Raw genomic sequence first — 21,742 nt, 5'->3', positions numbered from 1 at the left:
GCAAAAAATCTGAATATCAATTAGAGTCAGTTAAATAAACTAAAGCACATTCGTACAGAGGAATATTATGTATCAAAGAATAAAGTACTCCTGTGAGAACTAGTAACATGGAAAATATACGTAGGTGACCTCAAGTTCAGAGATATAATTTAAATATTTATAAGAGTTTTAGGGGCCTAATGATAAGCAATATTGATAGACAGCATATGAAAAGAATTCAGGTAGGATTCATGTAAGCTCAAAGATCTTTAGAGTTAAATGGAACTGCATTTACTTATTTTAGCCTTAGGAATGCAAGCTTTAATCAAGTGATGTTGCCCCCTGTGTAGGATTTCACAGTCTAATCTGATTTAAATGGTGAGTAATTAAAAGGTTAATTTTGTGTCAATTTGGCTGGCCCACAGTGCCCAAATGTTTGGTCAAACATTATTCTGGATGTTTCTGTGAAGGTGCTTTTGTGGGTTTTTTTCTTTTTTTTAGTTAATTTTTATTGGAGTATAGTTGATTTACAATGTGTTAGTTTCTGCTGTACAGCAAAGTGAATCAGTTAAACATATACATATGTCCACTCTTTTTTAGATTCTGTTCCCATATAGGTCATTATGGAGTACTGAGTAGAGTTCCCTGTGCTATACAGTAGGTTCTTATTAGTTATCTATTTTATATATAGTAGTATGTATATGTCAATCCCAATTTCTCAATTTATCCCTCTCCACCTTTCCCCCTTGGTAACCGTAAGTTTGTTTTCTACATCTGTGACTCCATTTCTGTTTTGTAAATAGGTTCATTTGTACTAATTTTTTAGATTCCACATATAAACGGTATCATATGATATTTGTCTTTCTCTGTCTGACTTAACTTCACTCAGTATGACAATCTCTAGGTCCAACCATGTCACTGCAAATGGCATTATTTCTGTGAAGGTGTTTTTGAAATGAAACTAACTTGGTGGACTTTGAGTAAAGAAGATTACTCTCCATAATGTAGGTGGGCCTCATCCTATTAGTTTGAGGCCTTAATAAAACAAAGACTGACATCCCCTGAGCAAGAAGGAATTCTGTCTGCAGACTGCCTTTGGACTCAAACTGCCCCTCTTTCCTGGGTCTCCAGCCTGCTGGCCCACTCTGCAGATTTTTGGACTTACCAAGCCTCCACAATCACATGGGCCATTTCCTTAAAATAAATCTCTCTCTATGTAACTATGTATGGCCTATTGGCTCTGTTTCTCTGGAGAACCCTGACTAATCCAGTAATGACAGAACTCGAATCCAGGCATGTAAGCTATGTCTGTGGCCAGCTTACTCTTGAAGTTTTGGAGTCCTTGGCTTTACAATTTTTCATGTAAGTAAGGACCAATGCATATCATCATTGCCACAGTGATCCAATTATGCAACTCTATAACCTCTGTTTGTTGCAAAACTCTATCAAGCAAAGAAAACAACCCCAAAATTACATAATAAAGTAACCCCCAAAATCATGTGAAATAACATAATTTTTCTTTAGTAGTAAGCATCTTTCAACCCTAAGAAAATTTGAAGGTAAATATATAAATGTCAAGATAAACAAATCTGTTTTCAATAATTTAGTGTTCAGAATTTTGCATAATTTTATATTTCATATACCTGTAATATTCAAAATTTGGTCTGATAGAATAATAGCTTTATTAGAACAGCAATCTTGTGGTTCTAATTTAAAATGTATTATATAATTTATTTAGGCTTGTGATTTTAATTTAATGTCTGTGCTTCATAAATATTAATGGAACATTAAGAGAATTTAAGAATCATCTATTTATAAGTTTAATTTATTTCATATACGAGCTATTTAACTACTCGGGAAAATTTTGTTTGTTAAATCAGACAATGTAGAACTTTAAAAGGAAACAGAATATTAGTTTCATGAATACAGTTTGGATAAAGAAGTTTAAATACCTAACTCTATAAATTGGTCTTAATATTAATCAAAGACCTCTTAAAGGGATTGTTGAAATTTGCTATGAATAGAATAATAAGATTTGTAATCTCTTCTTCAAGCATAAGATATAGGTTTCATAATCTATAACTAATAAATTATCAATTTTTAAAAACAAACATCACCTCTGAAGAGTGTTTTCTGTGCCAAAAAAGTCATCCTCAAGGCACCAGAAAAACTAGTTGACAATATTGCTTCATGAACACACACTCACGCAATAATACCATATGTTTCTATAGGTACATATATAAGAAAATAATAGACAAAGAAAAGAATACATATGAAACTAAGAAAAGTATTTTCCCATGGACAAAGGGTAGGGAGATTTTAATTTTATCAATAACATCTGAATATTCTGCAGTGTGAAAGCATACATGTGTTGCTTGTGTAAGAAAAAATAAATTAAAGAAAATCCTTTGTCAGGTCATGTGTACCCATTCCGGGTTCAATAATCAGGGGTCGATATATTTCTGACTCTCTATGTTGTCTCAAAACGAGTCTGTGTCAGGAGTTAACCGTGCTCCTTCCATACTAACACAAAGCCATTCACCTAACACTACCATTTCCAACCACCTTCCTATTTGAGGGGCTTTATATAATGGGTAAAACTAAAAAATACAAATAAGATTCTGAATGTAATTTTGGTACTAATGTTGAGAGTTTTGTTGGATTTGTCAGTATCACCATGGCAAGAGGTGAAACATAATAGTTTAGGGAATATCAATGAAAGTAGGAGGGCATGCTTGTAAAAAGGCTCTGGGGTGGGGAGCTCCTGACATACAAGACCATATTTTCCAAGTGTAGCCTGGAGAAGAAACTTGTTATCTTCAAAGAACTAAAGGTAGAATTCCTCTTGAGGTGCTAAGACTCTTGTTTGTTTGCTAGAAAAGAGCCTGCAGTCAGGCTGGATGTGAAATGACAGGCTTTGAGACATGGTCTGGAAGAGAAGGCAGAACAGAGGGAAAGTGAAAATCCTTGGCATAAAGATTTCATTCTAGAGCAAAACTGGGAGGGCCCTAATATTGAAGTAGAGTGTACTTGGGTGAGTGTCCTTTTAATATTACCATGTATGATCCTTTCTTGAAGAACAAATAGGCAAAATAAAGTGGCATTACTGGAGCTTATATACAAAGGTTTTTGAAAGATGAGATATTTAATTAAAATTGCTGCTATCCATTAAAAACTTGTTCTTAGAAAAGTTTATTAGGTTGCAAAATTATAGGGTTTTAAATTTTATTTATTATTATTTTTCTTAAGAAATAGGTCAGTAATGCATATTGTCTTTCCTGGCTAAAGCTCTAGTAATATCTGACATGACCATAAAACTCCTTGCTGAAATTATGTGTAAAAATTTGCTCAGCACAGGAGATAGTTCCACCCTGACCTAGAAACCAGAGCCAGGAGCTGAATGATCTGATCCAACCTTCCTTTGCTCCTACATGTTAAGCCTTAGAAGAGGGAAAGTCCCCAGATATCCAGGTGAGCTGCACGACTCCTGGGCAGAACTCAGCTCTGAACTCTGCAGGACCCCCAGGTAAGCAGTGGCTCTCCTCTGCCACCCTGCTGGAGGACAGTGTCTAGGAATGGTGGCAATAAAGATCATTCCTATTCCCACATAGTCAGGATGTTAATCATCAAAAGACCAGTTGGGATTATTACAGAAAAACATCCTTCAGTGCTCTCCTGGAACAATAAGAACACAAGGAGAATTCTGGTTTTACCCTTGGAAACCTGAGAGGGAGAGAGATGCTGGAGAAATGGACTGATGGCCCAGCAAAATGGTGAGACAACTGGGTGGAAGGAAAAATGAGGACAAGAAAGAAATGTCCAGTGATGAAGGTCACTGGGAGTTAGAACAAGGAGAGGTAGAATAAGGCTACTTAATAATTACTTTTATACTGTTTATTTGGCTGTACTGTGAAGTGGCTCTCCATCCCCCAGCTACCTGAATCTTCAGTGCCAAATGTATTAATTGTCTTAATGGTTCTTTGTAGATCATTAAAGGAAAGGGAAGGTAGCTGCATACTGCAGGGTGGAGGGAAGAGAAGAGACACAGGAAATAAGACACACAGCAAAGGTGGAGAATTTCAAGTAAACAAGAAAGAAGGGTGATCCAAGCCCCTGAACTTCATGCCAAGGAATCTTTAGGGGGACTTAGAGCAACCCATTACCTGAGATGGGGTTTGAGCAAGTTAAAAAACCTATTAAAAAGAAAGATAACTCCAAAGTTTAGAGGTGTGAGGACCATCCAGGAGGCTATCACATGTATTACACATCACTGACACCAGACAGGGAGAAATGAAGAGGTCAAAGACTGGTTCTATGTATTCCAGTGGACTCTGAGATTCATTATCTACTTCTTTGTCCATGCATCTATCCACCCATTTATCTGTCACTGATTTTATCTATCAAGTTGTTCACTCCCAGTTTTCCTCAATATCACTATTTCCTTTAAGCTTTGAATGGTTTCTTCAGTATTGAAGGGAATTTCTTTTCTAGTTAATAACAGGGGTAGAATTAGCAAGCACTGATGCAGTCTGTGACCCCAACCTAAAACCAACAAAACACAAAGAAAAACACAAAAAGAAAAAAGTGCTTTTTCTTGCTATTTCCCTCTTTGATGGCAAGAGGTTGCTTACTAAAGCTTTAGGAGATGGACTAAGTGAGTTTCTCTGTAGCCCCCTGGGGGTGGGGGTGATGGGGACAACTTCCGGTCCCAGGTCAGCTCCACAGCTGCCCTTGGACTAGAGGAGTTCAGCTGTCAGCACGCAGGGATGATCACCAGCCTGGAGTCTAGCAGAGGCTGCTGCCCCACAAGCCCACTGTCCTCTTTCATCCCTTCCACCTGTGTGCTCTTCACTGTTCAATTCTGTCCAATTTCCTCCACCAGGAATTTTCCATTATTCCAGTGGCCTGGACAAATTCCTGTGATTTCTCATGACCTATGGGCCTCTATGCAGTGCCTCATGTTGCTAGAATTGGCTTCATTTTCCACTTTTAAGATATTCAAGTAACTTCAATTTCTTCTCACTTAGAATAGTCACACGACTTACTTTCTGAATTTTGGAATGTAGGAGAGGTTACTTGAAATGAAATATAAGGTTACAAAGAATACTGAGGACTTAATTTAGCATCCCCCCTCCATCTTTGCAATTTAATCATATTTCATGTAAACAGTCATTATGTTTTCAAGTCATAAAATATTAAGTAAACATGGATGATAACCACTATCTGTGTTTGAAATAAGAAAGAGCCCTGCCCCTAATTCCCACACCAGAAGTGAGCTCATCTTCCCCCAAGGCAGCCAGGCAAATTCAAGCTCCAGAGCTTCTGTGAAATATAAAATAATGAAAAGAAAATGCACAGGCTTAAAAAAAAATAATGATGATAATAATAAAGCACTGCTTGCAGGAAAAATAAATGAAAGGCAGAAAATGAAATAGGTCTCCAAAAGTAATTCCTTAAGACTCTTGTGTCAATTCTCCTAAAATAAAACATACCAAATAAAATCTAAATTCCTCCTGCTTGCCTGTGCTGTACACACATAGTCCATTAGCAAAGGGGATGGGGTCCCTGGAAATGGAAGCATCAACCGAGTGAGCAGTGCCTTGGTCTTTCTAGCGTTGCCTCTAGGGAGAAAGTTCTTGACCTCTCCCACCACCCATCACTGTCCCTTCTCTGACCCTAGAAATGGGTGCTTTCAACTTCCACTTGTTAAAATGCTGGCCTGTCTTCCCAAGCTGCAGTTAGGTTCATGATGTCCCCTACAATGTCAAGGGCTGGCCCCAGAATCTCAGTATCTGCTAATCTTTACTTCTGTTCCTCAGATGTCTCCTTGAATGGGCTTTGAGTCTCTCGCCTAAAACTGTGACGCTCTTCCTGTTTCCTGTGGCAGGCCCAGTTCTATCACTTGCACCCCTTTTTGTCAGCCTGCATGACAAAGCTGTTCACCAGAACAAAGAATAAATGGCAGGAAAAGGTACTCAAAGGAAGAAATCATGAATTTTTCAGAAAACTTACCAACTTGACGAAATTATCCAAATTGTTTTTCAGTAGTTCTTACTAGATACAAGTATATGGTAGCCCTCAGAACTTAGGAAAAACATATATACTTACAGTCTACTACACTGGATTTATATACAGCTATTTCAGTGAAAAAGCACACTACAGAGAATCAGCACTATGCAAAGTGGAGTGTTTGGGGTGAAAGGCAACCATTTTTAAAAACAGTCAGATATCAAACAAGGTCAAAGAATTTTTCAAAAAGTGGAGTACCAGAAGGAATGAGCTAAAAGATAAAAGATGGTAGCTGGAAAATGAGATCTTAAAAGTAAGATTTTAGAATTGTTGTGATTAGTGGTAATAGCAAAATCTTAAAGTATAACCATAGAAGTAGGCAGCGAAGTAGTGTAGAGACAAGGTCACTGGAGGAAAGGCAATTGTGGAACTGAAAATGTAAGTGTGGAAAGGTTACACACAAGGATGTTAAAATCATCGAGCATTTTGGCAGTATAGTATAAAAGGGAGTGATTGTGAGCGGGGGCAGAACCATCGAGGACAGATGAGGAAGTATCCTGGGGTTGGGGGATCAGTAGATAACACAGAAAGTTGAAAAGGTATTTAGAGACGATGTTTCAGAACATAGGGGATTTTGTTAATGACTGACTATGGGTTTCAGAGGACACAACAAAAGTGTTTTGGAAGATGGGGGTGGGGGAGGATAGGGAGATGAGAGAAAGTACCCTGCTATATGGGAAGAGTCTGCAGGACGAAGGCTGACTAGGAAGCCTGGGCTTCTCCACGTGACCACATAACATAGGGATAAAGGGCCTAATGAGATGAAACAGATATTGGAGGTGAGGAGGTGAGTTGTTCCAGGGCTCTCTTGTCACTCTTGTCCATGGAGGTACAGAGGCCAGGAGAGGGGCCGTATTATGCCAAGCACAGATAACTCTGGAAATTTCTTTCCAATCCTCTATCACCTCCACCGTCCACATTGTTCCCAGTCCGTATAAAGGGCCAGATAGCAAATAGGTTGCATTCTCTATGGTCAGGGAAGGACTGCCTGGAGCACTGTGGTATAAAGAACTTCAAGGCCACATTCAGATTCAGGAGAAAAGGAAAATGATCACCTCTATGCCAGTATCTGCCTTCCCTAGCTTAAGGTGATCCCTAAAGCTCAGTTCAGTGTCTAATTCTCCATCCTACTTCCTACTTTTCAACCTGCCTCCTAGCCACTTAGGACTTTTACATATGTCACTCTGCTTCAGGCTACAACCTCAACCCTTCCTGAAGATCCTCTACACAACTTGCTGTGCTCTCTGCTAACGAACCCCACGTTTCCATATCCAGACAAGACCTCATTCCTAAGCACTAAAAACTTGTCTGCAATCTTCTCCTGGGCTTGGAGCACATCAAAGGTGCTCATCAATCTTCCCCTGTCCATGCCACCCCAATCTGTTCCTCTTCCATCCCAGTTAGTGTATCCCCATTTACACATCTGAACAACCCAAGTCACCTTCAATTCCTCCTTCTCCCCCACGTCTTATCAGTCACCTATTTCCACCCCTTCAATTTCTGAAATTCCTTAAATCTGCTCCTTGTGCTCCCTCCCCATGGCCTCAGCCTTGTTCACATCTTCTCTCAAGGAGACTTAGGAAGGAGACTCTACCCAACTCACCTTCCAACAGCCATCACAGTGACCTCTGTGAAACACTGTTTCTCCCTTCCTTAAAAGGCTTTTGTAGTGTGCTCCAAAGACAAAGAAGAAGATAAACTCAAAGGGCCAATATTGCCAGAACAAAGAGTTACAGGACTCCTACCACTCTGTCACAATGTGACCACTGCAGTGTCCCAGGGCCCTCGCAAGCAGCATGCCCGCTCCCTTTCCCATCCCATTATAAGGAAAGATATTTGCCCCGTTTTTCTCCCTCTCAGCACACTGAATGTATACATACTCTGCCCAGTCAGCAAATGACTTGCACATTCCCTGGCTATAAAAACAGACAAGGAACCCATGCTCATTGTCGACTTTCCCTGGCTACCAGGAAGTCGGCCCGCTATTCTTGCAGCGACCCTTCTCTTTAATAAACTCTGTCTTCCTTACATTCTGCCTTGTGTCTGGAAATTCTTTTCCAACCTGCGCTCCAACCATGACAGCTTTAGTGGCTTTGCAGCATATACAGGATAAAAATCAAAGTTCTTAGCTCTTGACAGATAACATTGTACATGTTTGTTCAGGTGCCTCCTCTCCCACTAGATTATGATCTCCACCAAGGCAGGAAGGTATGCCTCCTTTATTTTGAGTTCCCAGTAACTGCTTAGAGATGCAGAACATACTCAATAAATGTGAAGTGAAGTAGTACAAGCAGGCAGAGGAAAAGTATAAAAAGTAACCCAATTTTAAAGATGCTCTTTCATGAGAGTTGACACGAGCACATTTTCTATAACTCTCACTATAGCTAATTCACCTCTGCTTACCATAAATAGCAAAGCAAGAAAAATCTTTTAATTTGACAATTAACAAAAAATATAACAGGGTGGAAATAAGGGGGTTTTTTTCTTTTGTGTTTTGGAAATGAGGTGTTTTTTGTTCATTTGTTTTTGTTTAACTTTTTATTTTATATTGGAATATAGCCAATTAACAATGTTGTGACAGCTTCAGATGCACAGCAAAGTGACTCAGCCATACATATACACGTATCCATTCTCCTGCAGACTCCCCTCCCATCTAGCCTGCCGCATAACATTGAGCAGAGTTCCCTGTGCTATAAAGCAAGTCCTTGATGGTTATAATTTTTATTATTGTTTTTATTTTTTAAAACATCTTTACTAGAGTATAATTGCTTTACATTGCTGTGTTAGTTGCTGCTAATAAAAAAGTGAATCAGCTATACATATACATATATCCCCATATCCCCTCCCTCTTGCATCTCCCTCCCAATCTCCCTATCCCACCCCTCTAGGTGGTCACAAATCACCGAGCTGATCTCCCTGTGCTATGCGGCTGCTTCCCACTAGCTATCTATTTTACATTTGGTAGTGTATATATGTCAATGCCACTCTCTCACTTCGTCTCAGCTTATCATTCCACCCCGGGGCCCTCAACTCCATTCTCTACGTCTATGTTTTTATTCCTGTCCTGCCCCTAGCTTCTTCAGAAACATTTTTTTTTTTTTTTAGATTCCATATATATGTGTTAGCATATGGTATTTGTTTTCCTCTTTCTGACTTACTTCATTCTGTATGACAGACTCTAGATCCATCCACCTCACTACAAATAACTCAATTTTGCTTATTTTCATGGTTGAGTAATATTCCATTGTATATATGTGCCACATCTTCTTTATCCATTCATCTGTCAATGGACACTTAGGTTGCTTCCATGTCCTGCCTATTGTAAATAGTGCTGCAATGAACATCATCGTACATGACTCTTTTTGAATTATGGTTTACTCAGGGTATATGCCCAGTAGTGGGACTGCTCGGTCATAGGGTAATTCTATTTTTAGTTTTTTAAGGAACCTCCATACTGTTCTCCATAGTGGCTGTATCAATTTACATTCCCACCAACAGTGCAAGAAGGTTCCCTTTTCTCCACACCCTCTCCAGCATTTATTGTTTCTAGATTTTTTGATGATGGCTATTCTGACCGGTATGAGGTGATATCTCATTGTAGTTTTGATTTGCATTTCTCTAATGATTAGTGATGTTGAACATCCTTTCATGTGTTTGTTGGCAATCTGTATATCTTCTTTGGAGAAATGTCTATTTAGGTCTTCTGCCCATTTTTGGATTGGGTTGTTTGTGTTTTTGATATTGAACTGCATGAGCTGCTTGTATATTTTGGAGATTAATCATTTGTCAGTAGCTTTGTTTGCAAATATTTTCTCCCATTCTGAGGGTTGTTTTTTCATCTTGTTTATGGTTTTCTTTGCTGTGCAAAAGCTTTTAAGTTTCATTAGGTCCCATTGGTTTACTTTTCTTTTTATTTCCATTTCTCTAGGAGGTTGGTCAAAAAGGATCTTGCTGTGATTTATGTCATAGAGTGTCTGCCTATGTTTTCCTCTAAGAGTTTTATAGTGTCTGGTCTTATATTAAGGTCTTTAATCCATTTTGAGTTTACTTTTGTGTATGGTGTTAGGGAGTGTTCTAATTTCATTCATTTGCATGTAGCTGTCCATTTTTTCCAGCACCACTTATTGAAGAGGCTGTCTTTTCTCCATTGTATATTCTTGCCTCCTTTATCAAAGATAAGGTGACCATATGTACATGGGTTTATCTCTGGGCTTTCTATCCTGTTCCATTTACCTATATTTCTGTTTTTGTGCCAGTACTACACTGTCTTGATTACTGTAGCTTTGTAGTATAGTCTGAAGTCAGGGAGCCTGATTCCTCCAGCTTCATTTTTATTTCTCAAGATTCCTTTGACTAAAAGCTGGTTCTTTGAGAAGATAAACAAAATTGATAAACCATTAGCCAGACTCATCAAGAAAAAAAGGGAGAAGACTCAAGTCAATAGAATTAGAAATGAAAAGGAGAAGTAACAACTGACACTGCAGAAATACAAAAGATCATGAGAGATTACTACAAGCAACTCTATGCCAATAAAATGGACAACCTGGAAGAAATGGACAAACTCTTAGAAAGGCACAACCTGCCAAGACTGAATCAGGAAGAAATAGAAAATGTGAACAGACCAATCACAAGCACTGAAATTGAAACTGTGATTAAAAATCTTCCAATAAACAAAAGCCCAGGACCAGATGGCTTCACAGGCGAATTCTATCAAACATTCAGAGAAGAGCTAATACCTATCCTTCTCAAACTCTTCCAAAATATAGCAGAGGGAGGAACACTCCCAAACTCTTCCTAAAAGGCCACCATCACCCTGATACCAAAACCAGACAAGGATGTCACACAGAAAGAAAACTACAGGCCAATATCACTGATGAACACAGATGCAACAATCCTCAACAAAATACTAGCAAACAGAATCCAACAGCACATTAAAAGGATCATACACCATGATCAAGTGGGGTTTATTCCAGGAATGCAAGGATTCTTCAATATATGCAAATCAATCAACGTGATACACCATATTAACAAATTGAAGGAGGAATACCATATGATCATCTCAATAGATGCAGAGAAAGCTTTTGACAAAATTCAACACCCATTTATGATAAAAACCCTGCAGAAAGTAGGCATAGAGGGAACTTTCCTCAACATAATAAAGGCCATATATGACAAACCCACAGCCAACATCGTCCTCAATGGTGACAAACTGACAGCATTTCCACTAAGATCAGGAACAAGACAAGGTTGCCCACTCTCACCACTCTTTTTTTTTTTTTGGTACATGGGCCTCTCACTGTGGTGGCCTCTTCCACTGCGGAGCACAGGCTCCAGACGCGCAGGCTCAGCGGCCATGTGTCACGGGACCAGCTGATCCGTGGCATATGGGATCCTCCCAGACTGGGGCACGAACCCATGTCCCCTGCATCGGCAGGCGGACTCTCAACCACCGCACCACGAGGGAAGCCCTCACCACTCTTATTCAACATAGTTCTGGAAGTTTTAGCCACAGCAACCAGAGAAGAAAAGGAAATAAAAGGAATCCAAATTGGAAAAGATGAAGTAAAGCTGTCACTATTTGCAGATGACATGATACTATACATAGAGAATCCTAAAGATGCTACCAGAAAACTACTAGAGCTAATCAATGAATTTGGTAAAGTAGCAGGATACAAAATTAATGCACAGAAATCTCTGGCATTCCTATACACTAATGACGAAAAATCTGAAAGTGAAATCAAGAAAACACTGCCATTTACCATTGCAATAAAAAGAATAAAATATCTAGGAATAAACCTACTTAAGGAGACAAAAGACCTGTATGCAGAAAATTAGAAGACACTGATGAAAGAAATTAAAGATGATACAAATAGATGGAGAGATATACCATGTTCTTGGATTGGAAGAATCAACATTGTGAAAATGACTATACTACCCAAAGCAATCTACAGATTCAATGCAATCCCTATCAAACTACCACTGGCATTTTCCATAGAACTAGAACAAAAAATGTCACAATTTGTATGGAAACACAAAAGACCCCGAATAGCCAAAGCAATCTTGAGAACTAAAAGCGGAGCTGGAGGAATCAGGCTCCCTGACTTCAGACTATACTACAAAGCTACAGTAATCAAGACAGTATGGTACTGGCACAAAAACAGAAAGAGAGATCAATGGAACAGGATAGAAAGCCCAGAGATAAACCCACGCACATACGGTCACCTTATCTTTGTTAAAGGAGGCAGGAATGTACAGTGGAGAAAGGACAGCCTCTTCAATAAGTGGTGCTGGGAAAGCTGGACAGGTACATGTAAAAGTATGAGATTAGAGCACTCCCTAACACCATACACAAAAGTAAGCTCAAAATGGATTAAAGACCTAAATGTAAGGCCAGAAACTATCAAACTCTTAGAGGAAAACATAGGCAGAACACTCTATGACATAAATCACAGCAAGATCCTTTTTGACCCACCTCCTAGAGAAATGGAAATAAAAACAAATGGGACCTAATGAAAGTTCAAAGCTTTTGCACAGCAAATGAAACCATAAACAAGACCAAAAGACAACCCTCAGAATGGGAGAAAATATTTGCAAATGAAGCAACTGACAAAGGATTAATCTCCAAAATTTATAAGCAGCTCATGCAGCTCAATAACAAAAAAACAAACAACCCAATCCAGAAATGGACAGAAGACCTAAATAGACATTTCTCCAGAGAAGATATACAGACTGCCAACAAACACATAAAAGAATGCTCAATATCATTAATCATTAGAGAAATGCAAATCAAAACTACAATGAGATATCATCTCACACTGGTCAGAATGGCCATCATCAAAAAATCTAGAAACAATAAATGCTGGAGAGGGTGTGGAGAAAAGGGAACACTCTTGCACTTCTGGTGCGAATGTGAATAGGTAGAGCCACTATGGAGAACAGTATGGAGGTTCCTTAAAAAACTACAAATAGAACTACCATATGACCCAGCAATCCCACTACTGGGCGTATACCCTGAGAAAACCATAATTCAAAAAGAGTCATGTACCAAAATGTTCATTGCAGCTCTATTTACAATAGCCAGGACATGGAAGCAACCTAAGTGTCCATTGACAGATCAATGGATAAAGATGTGGCACATATATACAATGGAATATTACTCAGCCATAAAAATAAACGAAATTCAGCTATTTGTTATGAGGTGGATGGACCTAGAGTCTGTCATACAGTGAAGTAAGTCAGAAAGAAAAAGACAACTACTGTATGCTAACACATATATATGGAATTTAAGAAAAAAAAATGTCATGAAGAACCTAGGGGTAAGACAGGAATAAAGACACAGACCTACTAGAGAATGGACTTGAGGATATGGGGAAGGGGAAGGGGAAGCTGTGACAAAGCAAGAGAGTGGCATGGACACACATACACTATCAAACGTAAAGTAGATAGCTAATGGGAAGCAGCCACATAGCACAGGGAGATCAGCTTGGTGCTTTGTGACCACCTAGAGTGGTGGGATAAGGAGGGTGGGAGGGAGGGAGATACAAGAGGGAAGAGATATGGGAACATATGTATATGTATAACTGATTCACTTCGTTATAAAGCAGAAACTAACACACGATTGTAAAGCAATTATACTCCAATAAAGAGGTAAAAAAAAAAAAGATTCCTTTGGCTATTTGGGGTCTTTTGTGTTTCCATACAAATTGTGACATTTTTTGTTCTAGTTCTGTGAAAAATGCCATTGGTATTTTGATAGGGATTGCATTGAATCTGTAGATTGCTTTGGGGAGTATAGTCATTTTCACAATGTTAATTCTTCCAATCCAAGGACATGGTATATCTCTCCATCTGTTTGTATCATCTTCAATTTCTTCCTCAGGGTCTTACAGTTTTCTGCATACAGGTCTTTTGTCTCCTTAGGTAAGTTTATCCCTAGGTATTTTATCCTTTTTGCAATGGTAAATGGGAGTGTTCCCTTAATTCCTCTTTCAGATTTTCCATCATTAGCGTATAGGAATGCAAGAGATTTCTGTGCATTAACTTTGTATCCTGCTACTTTACCAAATTCATTTATTTGGATGGAATAAGTTCCATTTGCATGGAATATCTTTTTCTATCCCCTCACTTTCAGTCTGTATGTGTCCCTAGGTCTGAAGTGGGTCTCTTGTAGACAGCATATATATGGGTCTTGTTTTTGTATCCATTCAGCCAGGCTATGTCTTTTGGTTGGAGCATTTAATTCATTTACATTTAAGGTAATTATAGATATGTATGTTCCTATTACCATTTTCTTAATTGTTTTGGGTTTGTTAATGTAGGTCTTTTCCTTCTCTTGTGTTTCCTGCCTAGAGAAGTTCCTTTAGCATTTGTTGTAAAGCTGGTTTGGTGGTGCTGAATTTTCTTAGCTTTTGCTTGTCTGTAAAGGTTTTAATTTCTCCATCAAATCTGAATGAGATCATTGGTTGGTTGTAGGTTTTTCCCTTTCATCACTTTAAATATGTCCTGCCATTCCCTTCTGGTTTGTAGAGTTTCTGCTGAAAGATCTGCTGTTAACCTTATGGGGATTCCCTTGTATGTTATTTTTTGCTTTTCCTTTGCTACTTTTAATATTTTTTCTTTGTATTTAATTTTTGATAGTTTGAGTTATATGTGTCTTGGCGTGTTTCTCCTTGGATTTATCCTCTATGAGACTCTCTGCGCTTCCTGGACTTGATTGACTATTTCCTTTCCCATATTAGGGAAGTTTTCAACTATAATCTCTTCAAATAGTTTTTCAGTCCCTCTCTTTTTCTCTTCTTCTTCTGGGACCCCTATAGTTCGAATGGTGGTGCATTTAATGTTGTCCCAGAGGTCTCTGAGACTGCCCTCAATTCTTTTCATTCTTTTTTCTTTATTCTGCTCTGCAGTAGTTATTTCCTCTATTTTATCTTCCAGGTCACTTATCCATTCTTCTGCTTCAGTTATTCTGCTGTTGATTCCTTCTAGAGAATTTTTAATTTCATTTATTGTGTTGTTCATCATTGTTTGCTTGCTCTTTAGTTCTTCTGGGTCCTTGTTAAACGTTTCTTATATTTTCTCCATTCTATTTCCACAATTTGGGATCATCTTTACTATCACTACTCTGAATTGTTTTTCAGGTGGACTGCCTATTTCCTCTTCATCTGTTTCGTCTGGTGGGTTTTTACCTTGTTCCTTCATCTGCTGTGTATTTCTTTGTCTTCTCATTTTGCTTAACTTATTGTGTTTGGGGTCTCCTTTTTGCAGGCTGCAGGTTCGTAGATCCTGTTTTTTTTTGCTGTCTGCCTCCAGTGGGTAAGGTTGGTTCTGTAGGTTGTGCAGGCTTCCTGGTGGAGTGGACTGGTGCCTGTGTTCTGGTGGATGAGGCTGGATCTTGTCTTTCTGGTGGGCAGGACCACATCCGGTGGTGCGTTTTAGTGTGTCTGTGAACTTAGTATGATTTTAGGCAGCCTCTCTGCTAATGGGTGGGGTTGTGTTCCTGTCTTGCTAGTTGTTTGGCATAGGATGTCCAACCCTGGAGCTTGCTGGTCGTTGAGTGGAGCTGGGTCTTAGCGTTGAGATGGAGATCTCTGGGAGAGCTCTCGATGATTGATATTACGTGGGGCTGGGAAGTCTCTGGCAGACCAATGTCCTGAATTTGGCTCGCCCACCTACGAGACTCAAGCCTGACACACAGCTGGAGCACCAAGACCATTTCAGCCCCACGGCAGTGAATGTGGCAGTCTCCATTATGAAGTCAGATTATGAGGGTCTACAATAGCTGTTCAGCTAGAACAGGCTGACTTGGGAGCAATTTGTCTATGAGGCTGTCTCCAGCAGCTCGTGTCTGAAAGAGTAGGTCTCCGCATGTGCTGCGAGAATCTTAAACGTTTATATAGAGGTCTTCACTGGGTTCAGTCTCGGATTCAGTACAGATGGTCTCTGAAGAACACCTTACTCTCTCAAGGTTGTGTGCTTGCAACAGCTCCTAAGCCTCAGGGTCTACAAGCTGCAGGAAGACGAGACTGCCCGGGGTGGCCTGCAAGCCATTCTTGCCACGAGCCCCGCTGCTGCTGTCGTGGAATCCGGCTTCCCCCCCACTCACCCTGTAGTGAGTTTTCAGTGAAGCTTTCTCTCTGTGCTAGTGAGATTCATGCTACTTGAGTTGCGCAAAGCCACAGAGCGTGTAAATGTTGGGGTGGGGGCACAAACCCAGCAAATCTGGCCCCAAGGTCTGTGTTATGTCACCCAACTAGAGTGGGGAGGCCACGCTCCTAAACACCTCACCCCCACGAGCCAGCTCCTCAAACCCGCAACGCCACAGGTGGTTATCCTTTTTAAATATAGCAGCGTGTATATGTCATTCCCAAGCTCCCTAACTATCCCTTCCCTCCACCCTTCCCCCCGCCCCCGGTAACCATAAGTAAATTTTCTGAGTCTGTTTCTGTTTCGTAAGTACGTTCATTTTCATTTCTTTTTAGATTCCACACATAAGTGATATCAAACAATATTTCTCTTTCTCTGACTTACTTCACTCAGTATGACAATCTCTAGGTCCATCCATGTCACTGCAAATGGCATTATTTCTGTGAAGAAGATTACTCTCCATAATGTGGGTGGGCATCATCCTATTAGTTTGAAGCCCTTAATAAAACGAAGACTGATGTCCCCTGAGAAAGAAGGAATTTTTAATATGTATTTTCTTATACTGGATTCTGGTTCCACCATTTTCTAGGTGGGTAACCCTGGGCAAGATACTTAACCCTTGGCCTCAGTTTCATAACTCACAAATTGGAGATAATAACAGTAACTAATCCAAATGGTTGTTATAGGAATTAAATGAGGTAGTATATGAAAAGCCTGTTGGAATGGGAAATGTTCAATAAGTAACAGCTGTGGTAGTTACTCTGAAAGAGGTTGCACATATGGTTTATTTATAGATAACTAGAAACATTATTGCTATTAGACAATGGGAAACATGCAGGTATTTCCTGGAATGAACAGAACATATCTTAACTTTTTCCATAGAGTTCAGGCCATACTGAGTCAGCCTCTGAAGGAGATTGGGAGTTTTTGTTTCTGGTCTCCCCAGCTTTTCTCTCTCCCAACATTTTCTACCCTCTGACCTCTCCATCTGGGGTCCAACTGCTCCTGGAAGAGAGGCAGCAAATCTGACAGCCCTCTGTAGAAAAGAGGCTTGGGTCTAGTGGACCATCTGGTTAACTTTCAACTTTAACTCAAAATTGTTTATTCATCTGTTCTAGAGATACATTGACACAATTGAAAAAACTCATTCTTTTTTTTTTTTTTTTTTTTTTGCTTTTGAACTTACACACTGCTCTTTTCCTTTTAGCATCTTACCTTAAGAAAGTTTAAAGTTATCCAGTATCTCTGCTCTCTTCCCACACATACAAGAACATTAGGATGATTTAACACAGGTTCCACTTCCTCTTTCTTGTTCTTATCCAGAATTTTAAAAACTCATTCATTTTACTGGGCCACTCCTCCTGTAATAAACCAGGCATATTTTTTAACAAAATGCATAATTATCTTGTGACTAGCACATAAAATTTTATTTTACGTTTGTGTGTTTTTGACCTCTAGAAACAGCAAGTTCATATTGTTCAACCTAATATTTGAAGAATGTTAATTTCTTGACTATAAATATTTTAAAATATATACAACAAGTTTCTCTTATGGCATTTCTTCACTTTTTAGTATATTGGAATTCTCAGAAAATGACTTGGTGGTGGGGAAGTCTCCTTTACCCTCCAAGAAGCCCTAGTGTGAAGCCTCTACAAAGTAAATCTTTCTTTTACTGATAATACTTATCTTTTATAACACCTTTTCCATGTATTTTTGTGTTAAAAGATCTAAAAATATGACTCCTTAAAAAAAAAAAAGAGGTAAGGAGAGGAAGGAAATAAAAAGGATGTGGAGGGACCAACGCCCCATCATATATTATATAAAATGACAATAATCACAAGAAACCTATTTCACAAATTACTGGGAATATTACACGTGATAATATACTGCGAAGAACTTTAAAGAATTAAAAGTACAATCATGAAAGGCAGTCCACTTATGTGTTTGAAGAAACATTTTTGGTCTGTGAATGCTTTATTTCTGGTCCATGGTGACGTAAGTATGAAAATTTGAGAGTAAGCATTTAGAAACTGTTATATGAATTTGACAAAGTCATTTTACATCTGTTGAATCAAATAATAAAAGATTTGGGCTTGTATTTTGTATGTCTGAATTTTTACTTCATTTTCTAGTAATTCACTTTCATTTTACTTTACAAAGGCAAAGAAACCCTGTCCTTCACCACACATAGTTTGAGAAGCATCGATAAAAGCTATTATTATTTCTGAAATTTTGCTTAACAACCATTAATTTCTAATTACAAACTAGTTATATGTCATTATTTGAGAAATACCCTCTCAAACCAAGTGTAAGGAGTTGCCAGCATACAAACAAGTTCCAAAACAAGTTTGTTTTGTATTGGATAACATGGTTATTTGGGAGTCAGACACCATTTTTCCTATGAAATAACATTAGCCGAGGGTTAGGTTCTTGGTGTAGCCTATCAATCCCAGTTATCTCAAAAGATGGGTAAGCTATACAATAAAATGTGATCAACCATATATACTGTAAATTTTTTTTTTCGCGGTACTTGGGCCTCTCACTGTTGTGGCCTCTCCCGTTGCGGAGCAACAGGCTCCGGACGCACAGGCCCAGCGGCCATGGCTCATGGGCCCAGCCACTCTGCGGCACGTGGGATCTTCCCGGACCGGGGCACGAACCCGTGTCCCCTGCATCGGCAGGCAGACTCTCAACCACTGCGCCACCAGGGAAACCCTATACTATAAAATTTAATGACCAGGCTTCTCCACCCTCTTACGATGAAGAAATTAGGCTACTGATTTCCAAATCAGAAAACATCCCTCTTCCCCACCCAGCCATGAGAAAAGGTGATTCTTAGCTCTGGCAGGGTGGTAGGGATAGGGATAAGGATGGAGTTACTTTTGCAGAAGTTGCTTCAAGAGCAACTCAGAGGAAGAGTAATGGAGCTATAGTACTCTTCACACAGAGAATGGAGGAATTAGGAGATCAAGTTTGAGGGAACTCACTGGTCGAGTTAATAAAATTAAACTGAGGATTCTCTAAGATTCTCTGAGAATGAGGTTTGGCAGGTTTTGCTGGACTTGAAAGCCTGGTTCTTTACCACAAATGCCTCTATCCTAAACCCCAGGGCATTGTGGTGGCCCAGGACGGTGAGTAGGCTTCATCCTGAATTGAAATCTGTTAGCGGCTACCTCAGAGATTTTAATTTTTCTTCTGTCGTTGTTTGAAAAGATGTGAGGACAAGTCTAGGCTTAGTGAGTAACATTGGTAGAATCAATTAGTGCCACGGGCAAGAAGGGAAAGTAAGCATAAAAGCTGTATTTCGCTACCCTGAGTACACCCTGAAAGAAACAGACCTTTGGCCCTTTAATTTCAGCTGAAACCAGGATGAATTATTAAGCACATGACTTTTTTAAAAGCCTGGGAATAGCAAAAGGGGAACAGCACACAACAAGGTAATCTTATTTACAATTTATGGTTTCCTCATTTTGTGATACATTTGGAAGACACAGGAGCCTAGCTCTTGACCCAGAGTCCAAGAGGAATAGTTTTATATACTAGTCACTAACCAGAAACCTTGGAACAAGACTCTCAGAACTAATACAGAAGCCCTGGCCACAGTCCCAGGCCTTCTTCTTTAGGTCCTCATTCTAAATTCTGATTTCATATATGAGATTCTTCTCTGTCCCCAAAGATTGACATTAAAAACGTCCCTAGAGAAGAGATCCCACCCACACGTATCCAGTCATAGGGTAACTATGGTGAAATTCTTAACCAAAATGGTCCACGGATAGAATCTGGGGGCTTCATGACCTTGAATGAAGGGGAAAAAATCTTGATTTCTAAAGGAATTTAACATTTCCTTCAATTATGAAAGTAGAAAACAAATCAAATCTCAGAAGCATTAGCAATACTTGTGACTTTGTTACTAATGTAAATAAGAGTTATGTTCATTATTTCATTATAGTGCTGCAGACATCTTGAAAAAACATTTATGCTCATCGCTATTTGAAAGAATGTTGCTAGATCTTGTTATTTAACGTGTTAATAATGTAGCACACATTACACTATTATTACTATAGCACAAACTTTTAAAAGACTACTTTGATAATTGCATTTGAATGTAATTGGTCTCCTTTGCAATCTGCACCTTTTTAAAATAATTTTTTAAATTATTTATTTATTTTTGGCTGCATTGGGTCTTCGTTGCTGCATGTGGGCTCTTTCTAGTTGCGGCAAGGGGGGGTTACTCTGTTGTGGTGCGTGGGCTTCTCATTGCAGTGGCTTCTCTTGCTGCAGAACGCGGACTCTAGGGCGCGTGGGCTTCAGTAGCTGCGGCTCGCGGGCTCTAGAGTGCAGGCTCAGTAATTGCGGCACAGGGGCTTAGTTGCTCCGCGGCATGTGGGATCTTCCTGGACTAGGGCTCAAACCCGTGTCCCCTGCACTGGCAGGCGGATTCTTAACCACTGCACCACTAGGGAAGCCCCACACCTTTTATTGTATGCATTTATGTTATTCTGCGAAGGCATCTATAATTTCACTACTGCCAGAGGGGTTCATGACATAAAAAAAGGTAAGCCTCCAGGACTTTCAAAGTACAACTATGTTGCTATCTACCATGCAATATAACCTAATATCCTTTAGGACTGAATCAGAGACATACAGAAACTGAGGGGTCTCTTTTTTTTCTTGGTGCAGAACAGGTGAGAAATTGGCATTTGCTTTTATTTACTGGTTGTTAATAAAACCGATGTTTGTTGAAAATTGGCAATTGTGATCATTTCTGCCTACATACTACAGGGTGGCAATTAAGTACTGGCAACCATGAGAAGCTTGTTTCAGCCATACTCATATTATAACTGTCTCAATCTTAATGGGGAAGGTTCTCTTTTATACTTTTTTCTTTCTTTATTCACGTTATGATTGTTAAGTTTTAAAATGGGGTTTGCTTTTGGTGGGTTTTTTTTTTCTTGTCTTATTCCCATAAACTGAGTTTGGAGCAAAAATAGTGTCCAGGTGAACTTCCCTGGTGCTCCCAATGCAGGGGGCACGGGTTCAATCCCCGGTCGGGATTCCGCGTGCCGCAGGGCAGTGACAAAAAAATAATAATAAAATAAAATAAATAAAATAGTGTCCAGGTTTTGAGGTCTCTAGTCTAGATGAAGCATTACGTAATAGAATGTTTCCTTCCTCCCATCTACATCCTGTTATAAAAAGTAGTGATTCCAACATGACGTATTTACAAGACATGGCCCAGTATCTTTTACTGTAATTAAAAAATATATATATTTAAAACTGTCCTCCAGAAGTTTCTTACCGGACTAGGACGGAAGGAATGTCTTCGAAGATTAATCGAGAACTGAGAAAGGCCTGCAGCCTGCTTGAGATTCCCGTGGGGTTGTCTGTTAGTGAAGGGAGGTGAAGGAATTCAAAGTGTCACTCCCTTGGCCTAACCAGGGGCGGGATAGGACGGTTCCCACTGCCGGGAAGGTGTCTCAAGAGGCAGGTTTGCGGTGACAAAGGCCAAGGGCCGCGCCGAGGGCGGAGCCGCCGCGGCCTGTGAGCAGGA

At 39.5% G+C, this 21,742-nt stretch overlaps 1 protein-coding gene across 2 annotated transcripts in view; it reads right to left on the bottom strand.

Annotated features, from left to right (window-relative positions):
- Positions 1 to 21,742, bottom strand: part of ASB4 (ankyrin repeat and SOCS box containing 4) — a 121,796-nt gene extending 100,054 nt beyond the window's left edge. Inside the window, exons 1-3 of one of the 2 annotated variants that reach the window (XM_060304619.1) lie at positions 21,491 to 21,742; positions 17,407 to 17,552; positions 16,576 to 16,715 (exon numbers count right to left, since the gene is read on the bottom strand). In XM_060304619.1, coding sequence (XP_060160602.1) covers positions 16,576 to 16,626 — 51 coding nt within the window. In that variant the 5' untranslated portion in view covers positions 16,627 to 16,715; positions 17,407 to 17,552; positions 21,491 to 21,742. The remainder of the gene's footprint in view (positions 1 to 16,575; positions 16,716 to 17,406; positions 17,553 to 21,490) is intronic. The other variant, XM_060304620.1, reaches the window with a different exon arrangement.

Source organism: Globicephala melas, chromosome 9 (genome assembly GCF_963455315.2).
Source record: "Globicephala melas chromosome 9, mGloMel1.2, whole genome shotgun sequence".
In the NCBI taxonomy this organism is placed as follows: Eukaryota; Metazoa; Chordata; class Mammalia; order Artiodactyla; family Delphinidae; genus Globicephala; species Globicephala melas.
This window is presented reverse-complemented; position numbering and strand designations above follow the sequence as displayed.